Genomic DNA, 17,222 nt, shown 5'->3' with positions numbered 1-17,222 from the left:
TGAATGACTTCGGGTTCATTTTTTGTAAGCTCAGCCAGCTGAATGTGCTTTCTGTGTGAGCAACAGTGCTGGCACCAAGGAAAAGTTCCCTCTGCTCCCAAGAATGGCAGTCCAGTATTAAAGTTAATTTCAATTGCTTAAGGCAATGTAAGGAATATTCAGGACCTTATTCTTCCTTTCTTGGTACTCCTATAGACAGACTTCGCCTATTTGCTCTTTAAATAAGTATCAAAGGGTCTAACAACATCTTGGTCTACTTCTTTCCTTCTACAAAAGATTGATATCTACATATGACACTAACACAAAAATACTCACATAGATACAGCTTCTTAGCATATGGCAACAGCTGTGACTCTCCTTTCCTGTCCTCAAGACAATGTGAAAATCTCCCTCTTCCAATAAGCAGTATCTGTTATTTTCAGACATACCAGTAAATATATAAACTGTATTATCCATCTATGTATAATAAAGTTTCAGACAGCAAAATAAGACATTTCCAGTAGTATCAGACAATGATGGAGAGCTCTGCTGTGTTGGAGGTAAGAAATCTGTGAAATTACCTGTGCGACAGCCAGTTTTAGGAAGCGTGCAGGGATGGGAGGTTGTACAGTTAGGAAAAGGATTTCACTGCAGATTTGATAACATCATGTAGCCAGACAGCCCCCTGTTGGTTGTATTGTTACAGAGGTTCCAGAAGTGAATTGCACTTGAATTCAGCAACTTACTGCACACAAGAAGCTATTTTCTTCATTCCAATATCGCAAATGGAGGGGGGGGAATGTGTGCGCTTGTAAAAATTACATTTGAATCCAATTTTATCCCCCTTGTGTATAACATAAATGTTAAACCTTAGTCAAATAAATGTGTCTGCACTCCATTTCTTTGTCTTTTATAGAAGCTTACTTTTTAAGGAGCTGCAGTGAAAATGCAGAACAGTGCCTTGTCTTTGTGATCAAACCCTAAGACTAACATGCTTTAATATCATATTTAGAAGCTGTCTAATGGAAAGTGTTTAGATAAACTTATGTTGAGAATGCAGGTAATAGGCTTTGAAACATGAAAGTTTGTAAGCCCGCAGTGAACTAGCCAGAGACAGGCTCCAGCCTTAATTAATGAGTTGGTCTCTTGCAGGCATATCTAAGAGCCTCTGCTATTTAACAAGGTACAGTTTTACCAAGAGGCTTGTTTTATTTTGGTTTTATTCAAGTTTGCTTTGCCTTAATCTGTTCTTTTCTATGTGGCTTACGTTGCTACCCATGCAACTAGCTGCTTACTTCCAGTTTGTATTTTCTCATGGGTTAAGAAACCCAACATCTTGTTCTTCAAAAGAATTAAGTGTCTAAAATATTGGAAATTGAATCATAGAATAGTTAGGGTTGGAAAGGACCTTAGGATGATCAAGTTCCAATCCCCCTGCCATGGGCAGGGACACCTCACCCTAAACCACGTCACCCAAGGCTCTCTCCAGCCTGGCCTTAAACACTGCCAGGGATGGAGCATTTACCACTTATTTTGGCAACCCATTCCAGTGCCTCACCACCCTTACAATAAAGAACTTCTTCCTTGTATCCAATCTAAACTTCCCCTGTTTAAGTTTTAACCCATTGCCCCTTGTCCTGTCATTACAGTCCCTAATGGAGAGTCCCTCCCCAGCATCTCTATAGGCCCCCTTCAGGTACTGGAAGGCTGCTATTAGGTCTCCACGCAGCCTTCTCTTCTCCAGGCTGAACAGCCCCAACTTCCTCAGCCTGTCTTCATACGGGAGGTGCTCCAGTCCCCTGATCATCCTCGTGGCCCTCCTCTGGACTTGTTCCAGCAGTTCCATGTCCTTTTTATGTTGAGGACACCAGAACTGCACACAATACCCTAGGTGAGGTCTCACAAGAGCAGAGTAGAGGGGCAGGATCACCTCCTTCGACCTGCTGGACCTGCTTCAACCTGCTGAAGGACAGGTATAAGTTATTTTGGGTTTTTTTATTTGGGTTTTTTTTTTTTTAGTGCTTCTAGAGGGAAACTAAAATCTGCCTTGCGATGGTCACTGCATATCCATGTGGTGATGGAATGCTGTAGGTACTGTATGAATATATGCAAGTAGTTGTCTAGAATCTGATGATGTATACATGCTTAAAAGACACTTTTTGTGGTGAAATAGGTGGCCTAAGAAAGGTTTCCAGGGAGAACTTTGTCTTAGAGTCTTAAAGGCACAGGATCTTCTCCAAGATAAACAGAGAGAGGTGATCTCTTTCTGCATTCGGTATGGCCTAAGTTATAAAAGCTCATCTTTATTTGAAGAATTGAATTTGTGGCTAAAAATCCATAGCTATAACAGTAGTAGAGAAATAGATGTGAGAATTATCTTCTACAGCACAGATCAACATCATGCACCGCTCCTGTCAAGACAGGCTCAGATAGTTGGGCTTGTTCAGCCTGGAGAAGGCTCTGGGGAGACCTTATAGCAGCTTCTAGTGTCTAAAGGGGGCCTCCAAGAAATCTGGAGAGGTACCTTTTACAAGAGCATGTAGTGGGCATGTAGGACAAGGGGGAATGGCTTTAAACTGAAAGAGGGTAGATTTAGAGTAGATACTAGGAAGAAACTTCACTATGAGAGTGGTGAGGCACTGGTACAGGTTGCCCAGAGAAGCTGTGGCTGCCCCATCCCTGGAGGCGCTCAAGGGCAGGTTGGGCAGGGCTTGGAGCAACCTGATCTAGTGGAAAGTGTCCCTGCTCGTGGCAGGGGGTTAGAACTGGATAAGCTTTCAGGTCCCTTCCATCCCAAACCATTCTGTGGTTCTATGAAAACCAAAGTGCCCAAGGATTCTTTTTCTTTCTCCCCTTCCCCTTCAGTGCACATTAAAATACTGATTTTAATCAGATATTTTGAAACAGTTGTCAGAAATTACAAAGTGCAAGGACACATGCTGTCATTGAGGAGGAGAGCAGGAAAAACAGGGACAGACCAAAGAGCTGCTTAAAAATTGTCATGACTTGCCAAAGTCCATCAGAAGACTTTAAGAAACTGGCTGAAACAGCCTCAAGGTGAGGGGATAGAAAAGCTCGGTTTCAAAAGCCTGAAGAAATACAAGTTTTTCTTCCAGAAAAGTGCCCAGTGGATGTTAACCACAGATGTTCCCCATCTTGTTAAATCAAGGATACGTGCATAAAAAAAAAGAAGTCACAAAATGGCCTTGTTCAAAGGTTGTTGGCAGTGATAACTATTACCATTAGCAGATGAAAGCAAGCTGCAGGTAGGATTTCAAAGGGTAGCAGAATTTGCTTTTATTGGACTAACTGTGCAGTTCCTTGCAAGTTCAATATTGCTTTCCTAAGATGTTTCCTGAAGTAACAGAAAAATGAGCATACAATAAATGTAAGTGTCCATTAAAGCTCACTAAAGGAACACCTTATGTTTCCAGTAGATGAACACTGAGATAACTGAATATTTGTGAATTGCATCACAGACCTCCGTTATGCCAAAGTTCTGGGGTTTATTGCTAAAGAGAGCACCAGTAAAGGTGGCTTTAAACTGCTTTATGTTTCTGCTTTCTCTAATGCTGCTGACGAGGGAAAGTAGGGAGCAGCAAGCAGCAAGGGGATTTACCTCTTCCTTCAGTCTACGCACAAGCTGTTTTTTTTTCTGTGAAGATGCTTTCTGAGGGTTTGGATTGGGGTTTTTTCGAAGGAGGGTTTATAATCCCCTCAAATTAGTGGCATTGGTAAAAAAACTATTCTGGGTTGAAGAAGATTCAAGTGTCTTACTCTGGTAAGAAAAGTGACATTTTTCCTCTTCTGAGGAGTGGTAACTTAGTCCATTTCCAAATCAGGATTAAACTGTTGGACTTCCTCCTGGTTCTTGGGATATCTAACTTTAATTTAGTTCAAGCAATTCTAGCAGCATTGAACATACGGGTTACTTGCAGAGCTGTGAAGTTGTGATCCCATTATTTTATGCTTATGCAGGCATAAAGTAAGTAGCCTGAGAAAGGCACTACCTTATGCTGTGAAAGTCTGTTTCCTTTGCAACTGCATCTTTTTCTCATTAGCTATGAACAGTTGTCCAGGCAGTGGATATGTTTAATGGTAATTGACCAATTCTTTATTTTTTCATATTTATTTTAGAGTTCTTGTAAAAATAGCTCTCCTGAGACATTTGGGCCTGGCGAAACTACTCTCTTTTCCCATAAAGCATGTCCCTGGGATAGGAGTTTCTTTGTCATCCTCTATTAAAACCAAATAATTTACATTGAGCTTCTTTACCTTTTGCCAATTTCTTTCATCCTCTTCTTGGTACTATATAGACAAAACAAAAAAAACTTCCTGGATTTTAGTATCTTTTAGAATACTTGGAATTCTTCTCCACATCTCTGTTTGTGTGTTGGTACAGGGGTACTGCAAGCAGCCATTGGGACCTGTGCATCTGATACTCACATGGGAGAAGGTTGTTCAGCAGCATCTGAGAAAGCAGTAACTGTGTCTGTGCAAGAGCAGTGTCAGTTCTGCCATCCCAGTGTTCTTCAGACAGCTGGTGGCTACAGATAGAGCTTTTCATTAGCCAGTGATATACCAGGTAGTTTTACTTATTCACTAATTTATACTTACATTAACACCTAAATAGCTGTTAAGATTGGGTTTCGTTTTAGAAATTGTATCATTTCTGTTATTTGTTCCTTGGATAAGCTACTATAACCTCGGACCAAATTAATTCTCTGTCAATACATACCCCATGAATGAGCATGACCTCCCCAGCATTCAGACACTTACTGTGTCATGTAGTGGTGTCATTAAAGACCATCTGCATAAGATATGTTTTATTTGGCTTAAGAAGCCAAATCTTATAAGAATGTTGAGCAAGCAAAACATCTTGCTTCAAGGTGTCCCAAGTGATACTGGCACTTGGCCTCTGGTTCTAGTTTGCCTGAGCAGAAACACTGAGAAAGACCAGAACGCTTTTGCTGTTCCTGCTTCTTGCCCTAGGTTGTCAGCAAGTCTCCTAACATGACTAGACCTTGATTAGAGGGTGACAAGGAACAGAACATTTGCAAAACAGATTCTGATTTTCCCGTACATAAATTCTTCTGAAACTAAGCATAGCTCAAACCTGGGAACACCAGGCTGTCTGATGATGCAGAGTTCGAATTACCTTGGTTATTTCAAGGTCTGCAGTTCTTGGATCCCTCATCAGCCATGATGCCCTCACAGGCAGTTCTTAGAGCTATCAGCAGAAGTTATCAGTAACACCAAAATTAATTTTGACAAGGTCAAATCATCTTTGGACCCTTCAGCTGCAAGCAGACGGCAATTCAGCACCCCACTGTCAAATCGTGCTCGGAATCACCCCTGGTAGGTCTCTATGGATGCCCAGCTTTTGGTATTGATTAAATTCTGCTGGCACTGAAAGGTCATTTTCTGTAAGTTTCTGGCATCCTGTAGGACAAGTTCCGTGGAAAATATCCCTCTGTTCAGTCAGAACCAGAAGAGGACTGACAGTTCTTTTGTAAGGTTCTCTTTAGCTAGGTAGAGAGCTCAGATGTGGCTCACACTAGGGTAGTTCTTGCATTTTCCAGGATCTCTAGATTCTCATTAACATTTCTTAAATGCCAAGTGTTTTCAAGGTGCTAATCTAGACCTTCAGCTTCAGCCTTCAGGGTGAAGTTATTACCTATACAACATAGTTGTTATGCCTCCAGCTATCATAGTCGCATCCATGTCCACATTTCATTCTGTTTCTTACCACAAGGCAGTTCCTGACTTGCTGCTTGCATTAAAGCCTTCAAAGATATATCTGGCAGAACAGTTTTACCAAGTAACAAAACCATTACTGAATACTGTTGGACTAGAACATTGTCTCAGGGCTGCCTTCTCTGGAAGGAAAGCTGCCTCCAATAACAGCAAAAAATGACACATAATGCAAAAAGGTGTTTTATCACTACTACAGAAAGAGCTACACTCTGAAAATGAGGGTCCCAAATAGGATATTATTAATCAATATTGCAGATACTGACTTCAAATGGCAAAATTTGCCACAGGCATCTAGGAAGGAATTTAGATGTGGTGCAGTAGAGACCTTTTATGGCAACAGCAACGTTTCCAGAGCCATCTTTTTGAGAACAACTTCTTTATGGGTTTTTGAATTAGAAGCAGCTTTGCAGTCTGTTTGTATATACAAGGTTGTGCACACTGTTCTGAGGTCCCCAGGAGAGTAAACGCCAGTTCCCAAGTACTGGCGTCACGGAGCACACAAGCTTGCTCGCCACACTGACCTACATGCCCTCCAGGAAAGCAGCACAAGATTTGGAAGAGATAAAAACACAATTTCTTTGAGTGTACCAGTTCACCTCCTATCTTTCATCAACAGGGCAGAGTGTCTCGCTGTTTGAGCTGGAACATTCAGGGTGTTTAAGTTCTGCCATTTCCTTTCAACCACTGAAGTGATTTTATGACAGGTTGGTGCCCACCAGTTGTCACAGAGATGTAGACCAGCCTGAAGGAGCTGTGTGGTCTTTATGGGAGTCATTGCCTTCAGAAGACCTGTGTCCTTGTCACCACTTATTTTAGAACGGAAATCCACATATTCATATCCTGAACACTCTGGGTGCTATCTCCTAAGAACTGTTATATCCTCCACTCATGGCTGTATCTTGGTGCTGAGTGCAGGCAAGAAATAAGTTTAGATCGGTCCACAGAATATAGATGATCAAAACTGTAGCAGACTGATGTTCTGCTAGCCTTGTGGGGCTTCATGTGATGTTCAGCTTTTCCATTCAAAACCTGCCTCAGAAGTTCAGTGAGAGCATAGATCAGGCTTTCAAAAGGGAAGCACAAGAGATTGCTACAGCACAACTCCTGTAAAGGGCAACCTACAGAAAACAGAGCAGTCACACAAGTGTCCCTGTGCGTGTTTTTCCAGCCATGTTCTGCAGAGAAGCCCTGAAATGAAAGATGAGCATAGCAAAAAGATAACCTTTTGCCCATCCTTTTCCATACATACTGTAAAGATTTCAGGACTGTGTATGAACACTAGTGAACAGTTTTTCATTTACATTCTTGGCATGGCCATAGTAATCATTAAGCTATTAATGTGTTCCAGGGATGCACAGTTTTCTGAACCATCTTCAGAAGACAATCTTTTGAACAGTTGTAGGTAGCAAAGGAAAATTACATGGCTTAAGGATTGATTTCCAATAGGGAAAAAAGTGTAAACCAGTCTGCTCCAGGTAGGTTACCAGTTCATGGAAAATTAGGAACCTACAAATAGGGTTACTGCTAACCCTATTGCACCTGAAATTGAAACAAAAGCCACCAATGGGATGTATTCAGGAGGCTTATAACCCCAGTGCTACCAGAGCAATGCTTTTGTTCTGCTCTGCAGAGTTTGTCTGTTTGGCCACCAAAAGCTCAGCTTCTGTTCCTAGATGTGAGGTACCAACATGATTAACCCATGTTTCATTTCACAGTGCAGATGCAGAAGTGACATCCAAGACAGAAATTCTGTTCTTCAGGTATGCAAACTATTGACATAGTATGTTCTGAAAATCCACTCACTGATCACATTAGGGAAAAAATAAAACATCCCTATAGTCTCATGAATGTTTAAGTCTCCCATAAGTCATTCTGTACCTTTTCCATGTTCCTTTAGCAGCTATCTCCCACCCATTCATTCACCCTCATGGGATCTGCTTTTCCTTGTCTGGTGGTGCTGAAATTTCTGACAGCTCTGTTAACTGTCCTCCCTTCAATACAATAAGTTGTGTCTTTTTGGTCCCACAAAGGCAGTGATTCTGTCCAGCCAAATTTTATTCCTTAACCCACTCTCTGTGATGGGCAAGAAGTGAATTTGCTGCCTTCCATGGATCTCTGCCTGCCCTTGTTACAGCCTCTTCCTCTATCCTACTAGTGACCTGGCTAAGGAGCAAGCTGAAGATGCAGTATAAAGACACAAAGATTAAAGGATAGAAGGATCAGCACGCCTTCCATTTATTGTTGAATACAACACTGTAAATAAAATGGTATGTCAGCAATTATTTTATTACTCAGTTTAGTTATCACTGGGGAACAAAAAATAAAAACCATAGTCTTTTCAGAAGGCTCTCAATGAAAGCTACAAACTGCCTTTGGAATTCAGAGAAAACTGAGTTCCCATCTCCAAAGTACGAGTAAAACACCAGACTGGATGTTTCCAATCTATTCCCTTTCTTTTCCAATGAGAATCAGGATGGCACAATGTTGCAAAGTTTAATTCTTCGTAGTTTCAGCCAGCACTCAGCTGACTGGTGTAGCAGAAACTTGCTTAGAGAGCAAAGCCCTAACTACATTCTCCATAGCAGACTTGCACACATTAGTGTTTCCAGCCTTTAGGGCTACATTCATCATCCTTCAGACCAGAAAGAAGTCATCAATTATTGAACTGTTGTGCTAGAATGGAAGTGGCGTAGAACTGGAGGAAGGACTCTTGGAAAAATTTACACATCAGATCACACTTCAGGGGTTATTTCAGCAGAAGCTACACGATGGTCTAGAAAATGGACATGCCCTTTTTTTTTAATAGAAGTCAGATTTATTTGTATTTTATATGATGACTAGTGATTTACATCCCACCCGCCCATTTGAGAGTATTCAGGGCTCCAGGCGTATCTCCAGCCAGTTCCAGACTATTCAAATCATTGTTGGTCTGTCCATTTACTAGTCACAACAAGGCCTTCTGTGACTAATTATGGCCTGACTGCACCAGGAGAGGCAGCTTCAAAGAATGGGACTCTTCAGGCGCACTAGCAGTTCTCTTGATTCTTTATTTATGTGGATTACACTGAGTTGACAGATTTAACTGGGCTGTTGAAGACACGGTCAGAGAAGCAGAGTCACTCCCTTCCCTTTTATTGTTTTCCTAAGACATAACAGTCATATGCATCTGTTGCTAGAGAGAGGAAGTTCTCCGTCACTGGACTTCATTTTGGGATTTCATATGCTTTTTCAGTAGCATCTGGGAATAGATCAATATAATATTTGGTAAGGAGCTGTATTTCCTCATGATGCACTCTAAATCTTTTATTGTAGATCCTCACACTGTTTATTGTTGAAAATTGATAAAAATAAACCTTGTAAAGCTAAAGTCTGGCAATGGTTCAGCACAAATCAGAGGGAAGGAGTAAGAGGCAATGAGTTTCCCTCCCCATCTTGGATAGCTCCCAGCTTGTTTCCCAATGAATATTCAATAACACTTTCCAGCAATTTGAGAACAAATTAAATAAAAAATAAAAAAATCAAAGCTCTGAACACTTTGTTGTAATGTCCAACAGGAATTCTGTTCCACTTTGGTGGCTTCCTGGTAGTGAATTCAGCTGTAAATCAAAACAAAGTCTTGCCCAGATTGTGTGTCGATATACCTTCAACTCGTCCCCTACAAGGACAGACACAAGCACATCACCCTTGCTCAGCTCAGACTAAAGGAGTTATTTTTGGGCACTGGAGAACTGGAAACCAACCTAAACAGGTAAAAAGTGGGAACAGCTCAATGTGGAGAAAAGTTTCTTTAAAGTCAGAAGTCACCACCCTTGTTTGCCAGTCTGTAGAAGCAGGACAGGATGCAGCTACTCCAGCATCATTCTTTTGCCCTGTGGCTATTAGTTCTTCATATACTACACCTTAGGGTGGAGTCTTGTACTATTTCCATGAGGTTCAAATATGTAGGGATGTGAAAAATGGTTTGGAATTATTTAGTAAAGGGGAAACTTCCCAGTACTATGGTCAGCACTAAGATCAGTCTTTTTTAGTCTGAATGAAGTGTCAATTGCAATAGCTTTATTTAAACATCTATTCTGAATCAATTATACAATCATACGAGCACTGAGTGCAGAATCTGTAAAGAATGCAGAGACTGCACTTCCAAAAAGAATAAACCCCTTGTGAATCAACATTGAAATCAATACCCAAGGAGCATGGAGATATTTCATGTCAGACTCTCTCCTTCCTGGTATCATCAGATTACTGAATAATTCAGGTGGTGAATAAATGATATGGCCCCCAAAGAGATAAGAAGAACATGGGAGAACTTCCTGGGCTGTGAAGAAGCAGTCAGAAAGTTACTTAAAAGCACAAAAATGTAACCAATCACTACGAAAGGAAGCAAACGGGGCAAGAACAGGGGGATGGAAGAAGTGCCATGTCTTTATCCTGTTGGGATATCCAATAGACACCACAAGACTATTGATGAAGTCCTTGACAGCCTTGAATATAGAAACACAGGATGAAATCCAACTATAAATGAGGGAAAAGTGATTAAAATAAAAAATATAAGACAAATGAAGTGTTGTCTTTCTGAATCACCTCCCCTTGTAAATCCAGCAAACTGTCATCTCTTTTTTGATGATCTTTTTCTGCCACATACACCTGCAGTCCATGTAGAACAGAGGGATGGTGTTACCTTACTGTTGAGTTTGCTTTCCTCCTAGTGATCTCACTGCTCTGGCAGTCCCCTTGTGTGTTAAAAAGCGGAAGAGCGCTCACTGCTTGCTGTAAGTGAGCGACAGGACTGACCTCAAGCACTACAGCTTTTCAGGGAGCAGAACGGTTCGCACATCTTTGCTGGATCCAAGGAAGAATAAAAAGGCAAACACAGCAGTAAGTTTACTGAAATCAGCAAATCTTGCACCTTCCCAGGAAAAAGGAATTCTCCTGATAAAGTTGGCAATGACTTGAATCATGTCAGAGATCCCAAATTCCAACCTCATTGGAAAAAAATGTATAAATGTTTCAAAATCCCATTGCTATTTAATATAGACTGAGACGTGAGCAATCAGAGCTCCTTGTTCTGTCACATGTAAAAGCATGGCTAAGCCACCTACAATAAACTTCCCATACTGCAGAGATCCCGTTTTGAGTTACCAGAGATAGTAGTTACTCTTTCTTCTAAATAACTTCCCCAGTGCCTGCAGGATATGCTGTATAACACTCCAAAGAGGGCACAATTAAAATTGCCATCCTAGTTCAGCAACACTCTACAGTCTTAACAAGGTGGAGGGCAGCAGCTACCCAGGCCAGCTGAGGATCTTCATAGTAAATTGGTGCTATTTTCACATTCATTTGTCTGCAAATGAGCATACTTTCACCCCTTCCTCTGTGATAACTGCCATTTAGTTGTAGCTTGAAGCTACGCCACCTGTAGGTCTACCAACGCTGCTTCTACTTTCTGTATAAAGAAACCCAGGAATGTGCTTTCCTTCGAAGAAGGTGCATTTTTCCGGAGCCAAAATATTACATTCATAGGATGATGTTTGTGCTGAATAAAAATTAACCCATGAGGGGAACCAGGGAGTGTTCAGCACTAGCCCATCACAAGCTGTTCCTGAAATGGTTGTTGCAAATAGTCACTTTGCCAAAGCCATGGAGCATCAGTGATGGCACAGTTTACAACTCCAGGGCTTTCTCAAATTGAAATATTTCCTACTTTCTTTCGATTTATTTAGAAAAAAGTAATCCAAACTTCAGTTTTCAAAGTGGCTGCTGCAGCAGAAAAATAAACTCACTATTTCTGTGGTTGGTGAAGTAGCCTAATTTTGTTACTACCAGGTGTTCTGATACTATTCTCAGTTGACACTGCTGCTATCAGCAGTCAGTGAAGGTGTGGTGTTTAAACACAGCTTCAAATCCCTTTTTTTGCCTTTCCCTCTAGAAAACTGTCATTTTTGTCTTGTGCTTCTTGCTACTGTTGGTAAGTCTCTTCACTAACAATATTCACAGCCACTCACCCCTTCAATACTTGTCATTACTGGTTTCAGTTTTATCTGAAGTTGAGGAATGGGAACTTTCCTGGAAAGTCAGTACATGGACCTCAAAATGAACTTGGAAAACTAGTGTTGTCTTTGTAATACAGCAACCTGTCAGGACAGTCACCCCATACAGCTTGTCTGCTGTGTCACCCAAATGCTGCCCTCAGCAAACTGACCTTTCAAAGGCCACCACAACAGGCTTTCTGACACAGACCTTCACAGGTCTTCACAGAACAGGCTGGGCTGGGAGGGACCTGAATTGATCAGCCAGCCAGCCTTTGGTCGGAAAGGAAGCCCAGGGGAGATCATTTCACTCCCTCTCCAATCACATCTTGAAAATCTTCTGCAATGGGGACTGTATCACATCCCTGGGGAGGTTGTTCCCGTGAATGATGGTTCTCACGGTAAAAAATGTATCAAGATGAACGTATTGACGTTATTGACAAAAAAAAAAACCCATCTGAACTGAAAGCATCCACTCTAATGTTCCTCAACATTTATTACATTATAAAACTCGTAAGCAGTTTAAGCGCTGCAGTCCCATAATCATGTTAATCTCAACCCAGAAGGCTCTGGAGAAAGAGGACCTCCTTGTTGCCACTGAACTTCTGAACTTGTGTTAAGCTAAAATGCACTGCAAAAGAGCTGCCTGATAGCGGCACCACCAGCCTGGGAAAATCCAATTCATGGAAACTCCTAAGGGCAAGAAACAGACGGGTGATTTCCATCACCAACCCCATTTTTAAGTGCTGCAAATAAAGTTATAAATTCACACTTTGAAGCTAATGAAAAGCCAGGTCTAATTAGTCGGCTGAAACAGCCCAAACAAACTCTACTTGGCTGTTTGAAACTTTGGGAAGATGGTGTTTCATCAACATCGAAAGTCAAATAAAGAACCCTTGAAGTTATTGCTGTCTTCTTTCCCTGTCTTGAAGGGAGGACAAAAGATTTTTGATTTCTAAGGCCTCATTAACTTACCTCTCCTGGTACTTGAGCTAATTTTGGCACCTTTAGAAAGCATTGTACAGGACTAATATTCGCAAGGCTTTTAAAGCCACTTCTGCCAAGCCTTCCTCCTAAATATGTTTTGCACTTGACAAGTTTCTTAATCCTTTGTACTGTGCTTAAAATTGTACTAACTCTCCCATCTGAAGGACTGTTTATCACATTTTCATTCTTTTCATAGTTCTAAAAGTCTTGTATAGCTCTAGAAATCAACCGACCCTTTGTTCACAAAGACCTTTATCATTTCATTCTCAGCATTAAACAGCAGTTTAATGCCTTTGGAGTGGGAGGAGAGGACAGAGGAGTATTCTGCAAGAGACAGTAGTAACATGTCATTTCATGACTCACTATTTGTGGCTTCACAGAGCCACTTTCTCATGCCTGTAGCCACCCAGCAATACAACCTGGGGTGTTTCCCTTACGTTGCTTTCTGCTAACTGCAAGAGAGTCGAGTGTATGTGCATCTCTTGAAAGCAGAAGCAATATTCAGTCATTGAGGTTTGCATTCCTCCTCCAGCCACTTCTCCAAGCTGTTGGGATGACAGTTGCGTTGATCTGGTATTTCCTCATGTAGTACCATGTATTTAAAAATCTACTTCCAGATTAGCACAGGACATAGAAATGATTTTCTAGGAGGAACAGTAGATTTTTTGCGAGTCCTAATACGAATTTTAGCCAGAGAGAAAAACAAAAACAACCTTTGAAAACACCGGAATCTGGTTCACAAAACCCATATTGAATCTGTGGTTCTTTTAAAGTTGAAGAGGGTGGAGTAGTAAAAAGCAGGAAAGCAATTTTTTCCTTCCGAATACTAGAAAAAAACCAACTTGTTTGTTTGTTCCTTCCCTCAATAGTTGCAGTTTGAAACAAGTCAGAAAAAGGCCACTAGCGCTGACACACCCCTCTTCCACCTTCAGCAGATGAAAAGAAAAGCCTTTATTTCCCTTTCTGCACTTGGCTTCTCTTTGCCTGTGCCACCCCGGAGCTCCCTGGAGTGTTCTTCAGTGTGAGGGCAAGGCCTGCTGGCCTCTTCACCCTTTCAAAACTGAAGCATTCCACTTTGTCTTCACCAGAGACTGTCCTGGTGCTTATTAGGCGAAATCCATCTCTGAGTAAAGTGTCAAGTAGCAGGCCTAGCACGTTTGTACCATTAATCAGCTTTCTATTATCTGGCTTTACGGAAACATACCTAAAATAAGGAAAAAAAAAAATCAGTTACAACACACTTCAGTGACTTCCTGAAGGATGGAAAAGATCTCTTTTTAAAAACAAGCCAGGCCTCAGACGGTGCAGGTCAACACAGTTGCACAGGTTTACAGCAGCCAAGGTTCCATGTATGTTTTACCTCCTTTAAGGACAAGTTAACTCTTCTCCTCATTATCAGAACAGTAATTCCCAGCTCATCCAGCTACATGTTGAGGAAGAAGCACTTTTCTTTCACCTCCACCCCAAAACTTACTTACCTAAGAAATAGCAGTGATTGACCTCCACCTCTTTTCATTTATGTAACACTACATCATGCCACAAGTCTTTCAGGTAAGGGTAGATGATGGAAAGGACAGTGAAGTCACATTCACCCCAAGAGCACCACTTTTCATTACACAGGATCTCTCTACAAACAGTGACATTTATTGCAAAGTTACCTTGTACAGCAGGTCTTGTAACAAGTATGAAAATCATTTTCACACTGCTCAAATTACTTTACTTGATATAAAGTACAGTTTAAGAATCTATCCAGACGTTGCGAGGAACAGAAGTCAGGTAAAAATACTATTACAAAATACATAAGTTGACAAGGGTGAAACTGTTCCGTGGTTCAGAGGAAAGTACAACAAATTATCACAGAAAGCACAAAAAAGGTGAAAGGTATGTGCCACCACAAAGAATAAGTCAATAGAAATTCAGCAGGCAACATAATCAAACTCAACTTGTTTCATTACTCAAGATTCTGCAGAGGAATATTTTTACTAAGTCTAAAGAAATAAAGAATCAAGAATATTTTCCCCTATTTAAGTTGCCATAACCTACTCAACCAGTTGTTAGTCCATTAAAATGAGAAATGCATTATAAAGTTAAGGTCTAGCACATAAATGTAAGTTGCTTTGCAAATGCAAAGTAGTTTTTCTTCTACTTATTAGGAAGCTAGAATATAAACTTTATTATAAATCAAAAGACTGCTGTGTTGATTCACATACTCAGATAGAATAACCCTTTCGGAAATATTTCAATAAAATTTCCATAAAATCCCAGATGTTCTAGTAGCCACAGAGGACAAATTAGGTTATGTTTTCTTATACAGTAAAAACGTGTCTCCATACAGTAGAGGCATCCAGCAAAAGCTTGTTTAAAAAATGTAAGTTCTCATTAGAATACAATGCTGCCATCACAAAAATCACTGATATACAGTAATCTTAATAAAAACAAAACCTGGCTCTTGAAAGAAAAGCCACTGTGTAGCATAGAATTAATAATCTGCCCCTTCTCCCTCCCCTTAGTAAAAGGTTCTACAAAAGCTTTCAGCCCCCGAATTGGTATCCTAGTTCCACTGGTGTCTTTAGCCCTGTTCAGCTGTTCTCTTTCGCCTCTTTTCCATATGAAAGTCTTTTGGACCATGAGCTAGTAGAGATTTTAGGCTTCCCCAGTACTTCATTCCTTATTTATTTTGTTTTCTTTGCTTGATTTTACTCTTGTGCTTTTCAAGCCCTCTAGAAGGTCACGGATGCCATGGAATTCTAAGGCCTGAGAGAGCGAATGAGGACTGAAGGGCAGAGGGAGAGAACCAATGGAACTCAAACCCAAACATCAAGATCAGCATTTTAGAAAGCTGAAGAATAGGCAAATCCATGTAACAAATTAAACTGGAGTATTTCAGAACTAGAAAAAGATAATACTAAACTAGCAGAAAGAAGGAAACTTACTTCTTTTCTCTCAGACAGCTGCCCGAGAGCTACCTTAAAATTATCTTTGCTAGCATGTAGCATGCACTTTATGAGCTAGAAGTCATTAAGACAACTCTGTAATGAGAAGTCACACAAGGGAGAGTACCTGGCCACAAACTGGTCACCAGCAGAGTAGTCAGTACCGCACTGAAAAACTATGTCATGATGAGAAGGTCTTTCCAAAGGAAGTGGAACAAGTGGTTTCTGAGAAGGAAAACGGCTGTTCCAGCTCTGTCCTGACTGCTGCCCCATGAACACTGTGATCTGTTCAGCCAGTGTCTCAACAGTGGCACTGCAGGAACCAAAAATCCGGAAAAAGCCCTGCATCTCTTGGAGAGAAAAACGCACTTCCAAGATCTCCAGCTTTGGCTTCAGCAAGTGTTCCTGGCTCAGGAGGTCAGCCAGAGTGTAGAGCCCATAGAATTCTGCTTCCCTCTGCAGCCTCTGATAGTCTGAGAAATCAGTTGGTAAGGAGACCTGGAGAGTCCTCAAGAAGTCCATGATGTAACCAAACAAAGTTCCATCTCTGTCCACAAAAAACTCTCCATTCACCAGTTTAAATTCTTGGTCATCATCATTCAACATCCGTGCCAGCCTGGACTCTGGGAACTGCTGCAAGGTAGAAGCCCTGGTTACAAATCTCACCCCTCCCACACTCAGAACTACCACCTCTCGATTACTCATTGCTATCTCAGCCCCTCACAGATCGTAAGTCTCTGATCTATGTGTCTGTGACTTGATCTTTCCTAAACTGCAACACATCTGCAGCTGCAAGAACCATTCAGTGATTTTACCAAGTGTTTGGAGTGAGGTGTGGAGCAGCGACAGTATTCCCAGGCAACAAAGATGTAAATATCATGTACAATAGTTTTGTTTGCAGGGTTTGGTTGCTTGGAAACTTTGATTCTTGGAATTTAATGTTTCATTTTTGAAATGAACAGCTTGCAAAGGCTACTGGAAGACAGTGAATTGACTGTCACAAGTTATTAAACCTTGAGAGAGGCTAATGAATATCCCCAAAGTATGGCACACTTCATGCTTGTTTCCTAGAAAAGTCAACTACATGTTTTCATTCTATATATTGGTGTTCACAGGATGACCGCAAAAAGAGGTTAGATGCTCTTCAAGCAATACATCTCAGTATTGTATGCTCTTAACGAAGGGCACTTCAAAGAACTCAAGCTTACAGTTCACTTTAGACCACTGTTACCCACGGCCAAGTCAATACACTCAGAAAATTCAACTAACTCCTGAAACAAGGTATCCAAAAATACAGTAACGCTAGACGAACCTATGTTCCAATGCTAAAGCACTAACAACATCCATACTCCTGTCACTTTATGCACTCTGTTCCAAGGAATCATCCCATCATTTTTCCTGGCTTTTGGAATGACAATCTGGAGTCACAGAGGGACTAGAGGGAAACTGCTCTACCTGCCACCTTTGCAGGGCTAGAGAGCAAGCTGCCTTCCTGCAGCTGACCCAGGCATGCCTTTTCCCTGCACTAAACTCAACACAT

General features: G+C 41.1%; 1 protein-coding gene and 1 long non-coding RNA gene across 3 annotated transcripts; one reads left to right on the top strand and one right to left on the bottom strand.

The window, feature by feature from the left end:
* The first annotated feature begins 2,714 nt into the window (after nucleotides 1-2,714).
* LOC136013836 (uncharacterized) lies at nucleotides 2,715-10,372 on the top strand. Of its 2 annotated transcripts, none has more exons than XR_010612405.1 (3): nucleotides 2,715-4,564; nucleotides 7,452-7,496; nucleotides 7,892-9,225. It is a non-coding gene; the product is annotated as an uncharacterized LOC136013836 (long non-coding RNA). The 2 variants fall into 2 exon arrangements; XR_010612404.1 differs by lacking the exon at nucleotides 2,715-4,564 and adding an exon at nucleotides 9,291-10,372 and having other exon boundaries at nucleotides 6,447-7,496; nucleotides 7,892-8,003.
* Nucleotides 10,373-12,220: 1,848 nt separating this feature from the next.
* KCNRG (potassium channel regulator) lies at nucleotides 12,221-16,390 on the bottom strand. The gene is made up of 2 exons (XM_065678292.1): nucleotides 15,810-16,390; nucleotides 12,221-13,953 (listed from the first exon to the last, which is right to left on the bottom strand). The coding sequence occupies exons 1-2, from the start codon at nucleotides 16,385-16,387 to the stop codon at nucleotides 13,701-13,703; spliced, it is 831 nt and encodes a 276-aa protein (XP_065534364.1). The 5' UTR covers nucleotides 16,388-16,390; the 3' UTR covers nucleotides 12,221-13,700.
* Nucleotides 16,391-17,222: the final 832 nt, after the last annotated feature.

This window comes from Lathamus discolor, chromosome 4 (genome assembly GCF_037157495.1).
Source record: "Lathamus discolor isolate bLatDis1 chromosome 4, bLatDis1.hap1, whole genome shotgun sequence".
NCBI classification, from domain to species: Eukaryota; Metazoa; Chordata; class Aves; order Psittaciformes; family Psittacidae; genus Lathamus; species Lathamus discolor.
This window is presented reverse-complemented; position numbering and strand designations above follow the sequence as displayed.